This window comes from Notothenia coriiceps, unplaced genomic scaffold, assembly GCF_000735185.1.
Source record: "Notothenia coriiceps isolate Sejong01 unplaced genomic scaffold, NC01 NC01_scaffold00011541, whole genome shotgun sequence".
In the NCBI taxonomy this organism is placed as follows: domain Eukaryota; kingdom Metazoa; phylum Chordata; class Actinopteri; order Perciformes; family Nototheniidae; genus Notothenia; species Notothenia coriiceps.
In genome coordinates this window covers 1-3,530 of record NW_011344242.1, presented here as the reverse complement: position 1 = coordinate 3,530, position 3,530 = coordinate 1, and the positions used below count along the sequence as shown (strand labels likewise).

At 40.3% G+C, this 3,530-nt stretch overlaps 1 protein-coding gene across 1 annotated transcript; it reads right to left on the bottom strand.

The window, feature by feature from the left end:
* Positions 1–200: 200 nt before the first annotated feature.
* On the bottom strand, positions 201–2,624 carry LOC104946754 (E3 ubiquitin-protein ligase TRAF7-like; the record flags this gene model as incomplete). The annotated part of the gene is made up of 5 exons (XM_010772638.1): positions 201–313; positions 546–667; positions 827–922; positions 1,776–1,910; positions 2,399–2,624. Coding segments are annotated over 5 exons (692 nt in total), but the record flags the coding sequence as incomplete, so codon positions are not given.
* Positions 2,625–3,530: the final 906 nt, after the last annotated feature.

The window sequence follows — 3,530 nt, the reverse complement described above, 5'->3', positions numbered from 1 at the left end:
AGAATAGGTGAACTTTAAATAAAGTATGTGAAAATATATATCCATGTTATTTTCTGATCTGATTCGGTGTAGAGTTCAATTGCTCAAAGTTGGACCTTCTTATAAAACTATCCCGGGACAAAAGGAGGAAGACGTATTTGACCCCTTACTCAGCCAATCACAGCTGCCTCCTTTAAGTCCTCTTGTCTGGATCAATGTCTTTAAAGAGAGTGAATAATATGTCTCTGGCACACACTTACGTTAAGCATGGACGCGTCTCTACGAAACTCCATCAGGTCCTCGCTCAGTTTACTCTGGTTCTCATCCAACACGTCTGAAACACACACACACACACACACTAAATATAACACAGCAAGGAGGCTAGTTCAACTTTCTCCAGTTAGTACTTCCTGTCAGTACACGTGTCCTAAAATTGGGTTTAAAGTGCCTGCAGATATTTGATATTGAGTAACATTTGAATGCAAGACTTCATATTTGCACGTATACGTGTAAAAAACAAAGTCCACATGGCCCGAGCTCCCAAGACATCAGCTCTGCTCTCTCACCAAACTTGAGCTCCAGGTTCTTCTCGAGCTGATCTAATTTCTCCGAGAGTTTCCCCAGCATGGAGCGCAGGAAGGCGATGTCCTGGTCCTTCTGAGCGAGGGTCAGCTGCATCTCGTGGAACCTGAGGGGTCAAAGGTCAAAGGTAGTCACTGATAGGTGAAGATACCTTATGTTTAGGGTTTCTAAGAATTCAATGCTGGATATCTAAACCCAGCTGTTCAGATGATAGTTTATTGATTCTTGAAGTTGAGTGACAGTTCATCTCCCCTCTGTGTCTCACCTGTCGTCCGTCTGCTGCAGGAACTCCTTCAGACCCTCGAACTTACAAACCTCCAGGTGAGTTTCATACGTGTCCTGGTTCCCGATGAACGTGCAACTGGCAGGGAGAAGAGAGGCAGATCATACTTTAATATACACATGTTTACATATTTATTGTAACGTGCACATTTTGTGTTTAATTTCCTATGTTTCTAGAAATATTTTAATTATTTTTCAATATGTTTGATCTTTTACTGCACATTTTTACATTTTTGTATTTTTATATATAACAATATTTTTTGTCTATTTGGTTTTATTTCATCTTTTATTGCACCTTTTTACTTCTCATGTTTATACAATGAAATAACAAAACCCAATTTCCCCCCGGATAAATAAATATCTAAAAAAATACCAAATAAATATCTAAGAAATACCCAATAAATATCCAATAAATATCTAAAAAATACCTAATAAATACCTGAAAAATAACCAATAGGTAATTTAAAAATACCCAATAAATACCTGAAAAATACCCAATAAATTAAAAAAAATCCTAAATATAAAAAAAGAAATAAAAAAAGAACTAAAATACCCAATAAATATCTAAGAAATACTCAATAAATACCTGAAAAATAACCAATAGGTAATTTAAAAATACCCAATAAATACCTGAAAAATACCGAATAAATATCTAAAAAATACCTAATAAATACCCAATAAATATCTAAAAAATACCCAATAAATATCTAAAAAATACCCAATAAATATCTAAAAAATACCCAATAAATATCTAAAAAATACCCAATAAATATCTAAAAAATACCCAATAAATACCTGAATATACCGGGATAAATAAAGTATGTAAATAAAGGAGTGGTAGACTAATAATAAACAGGTCAAGTCAATCCTGTGAAGTGTATAAGAAACGGAGATGTAGTGAAATGTTCCTTAGGGTGTGTTTAGAGACTCACCCGTACTTGGAGTGAGGACACTTGATGTGCTCACACTCTTTGAGGTGAGCCTCCAGGTTCATGGTGAGCAGGGGGGGGCAGGAGGGGTTGTTCGGGCATCGAACCGGCCTGTAGTCACAGCTGGCTTCATGCTCTCTGTGGAGAGGAGAGGAGGTATTTTACATTCCTTTGGTGTTTGGATTAGATCAAGTTGTATTAGTTGTGAAGTCTTGATTTAAAGTCACAGCCTGGCTATTTGTCAGTTTTATTTAGAAATGTTTTCCTTCCTGTGTCTGCCCTCCTGTGTCTGATTGTCTCAGGCCCAATTCCAAACCACACCTTACCCACTCCCACTCGTGTCAGATGGAGGGAGTAAATACAGCGGCAAGCTTTGGGACAAACTCCCCTCTCTCCGGCAGAAACAGGAAATGCCGTAACTGTATGTAACAACGGTTTCAAATCAGTTTTCAAATCAGCATCTCTTATGAATTAATAACTCAAATAATAATAACCCCCCTCCACACTCGTTGGTTTGGAACAGCACTGAATGTGGGTAGGGCGCAGGGGGCGGTTTGGAATTGGGCCATACTTTGTACCTCTTCTCCTTATCCTGCCTTTGGGTCCTGATCAAACCCCTCTCTTACTTGCGTGTGGTGAGTTTGATGGTGAAGGGGCATCCCAGCGGGTCCACCTCGAACACTCCTGGCTTCCCGGCCACGGTGGTGGTGGGGGGGGCCGCGGCGCCCCCTGCAGCGATGGCTGTGGCCCTGCAGCCGTATTTACAGTGAATGAACAGCTCTCCGATCTGCTCCGCCACCGCGATGTTGTTCACCACCACCGTTAGCTTAGCCGCGTCCACCGGGCACTTATCTGAGAGAGGGGGGGGGGGGGCAGCGAGAGGTTAGAACACAGAACAAACTACAGATTTAACTCCAGTTGTTATACAGCGGTGCAGGGATGTTGGAATAGGACCGAGGGGTTAGAGCAGGGGGGTCAAACTCAAATTCATCGCGGGCCACATCAGCATTAAGGTTGCACTCAAAGGGCCGGTTGTACATTTTAGACTATATAAATATTTAAATATATATATTAGGGCTGTCAAACGATTAAAAATTGTAATCAGATTAATCACAGCTTAAAAATTAATTAATCAGATTAACTACCATTCGAACTATGTCCAAAATATGCCATTTCTTTATATTGTTGTGGGAACGGAAAGATAAATGAAAGAAGGCGGATATATCCATTTAACATCCAGTATGTTTATTATAACATTGTTCTGTGAGTCAAAATGAAAGACAGCCCACACACCTATCAATCATCAAACCGTGGGGTCTTATTTCATTACGTGTTGATTTCTATCAACACTAATGTTGTATCGATGTATATAGAGATGTACTACAGCAAAAGTATTCTCCGTCAGGACTTCCTGCAACAACACCACGCCGTTATCTTGATTCTGATTGGCCAGAAGACATTATCAAAGATGTTCTATTGAGAAGACGATCACTACGTGACAAAATTGTTCAAAACCGTTTCTAGTCTTCGGTATTTCCAGACAAGTGGCTACTGAAATCAATCTTACTAACTGCTGTCTGTGTGATTTACTCCGCGAGTTGGCGGACTTTATTTTGCTTACTTTAACATCATTGTTCATGGTGGGGCTAAGATGGGGCTAAACCATTTCTTGGTATGGCTGTAGCCTACCCCAGCCATACCCTGGCGCTGCCACTGCCTGGAACCCAGAAGTCTGACGAGGATACGTTTATTCCTGCA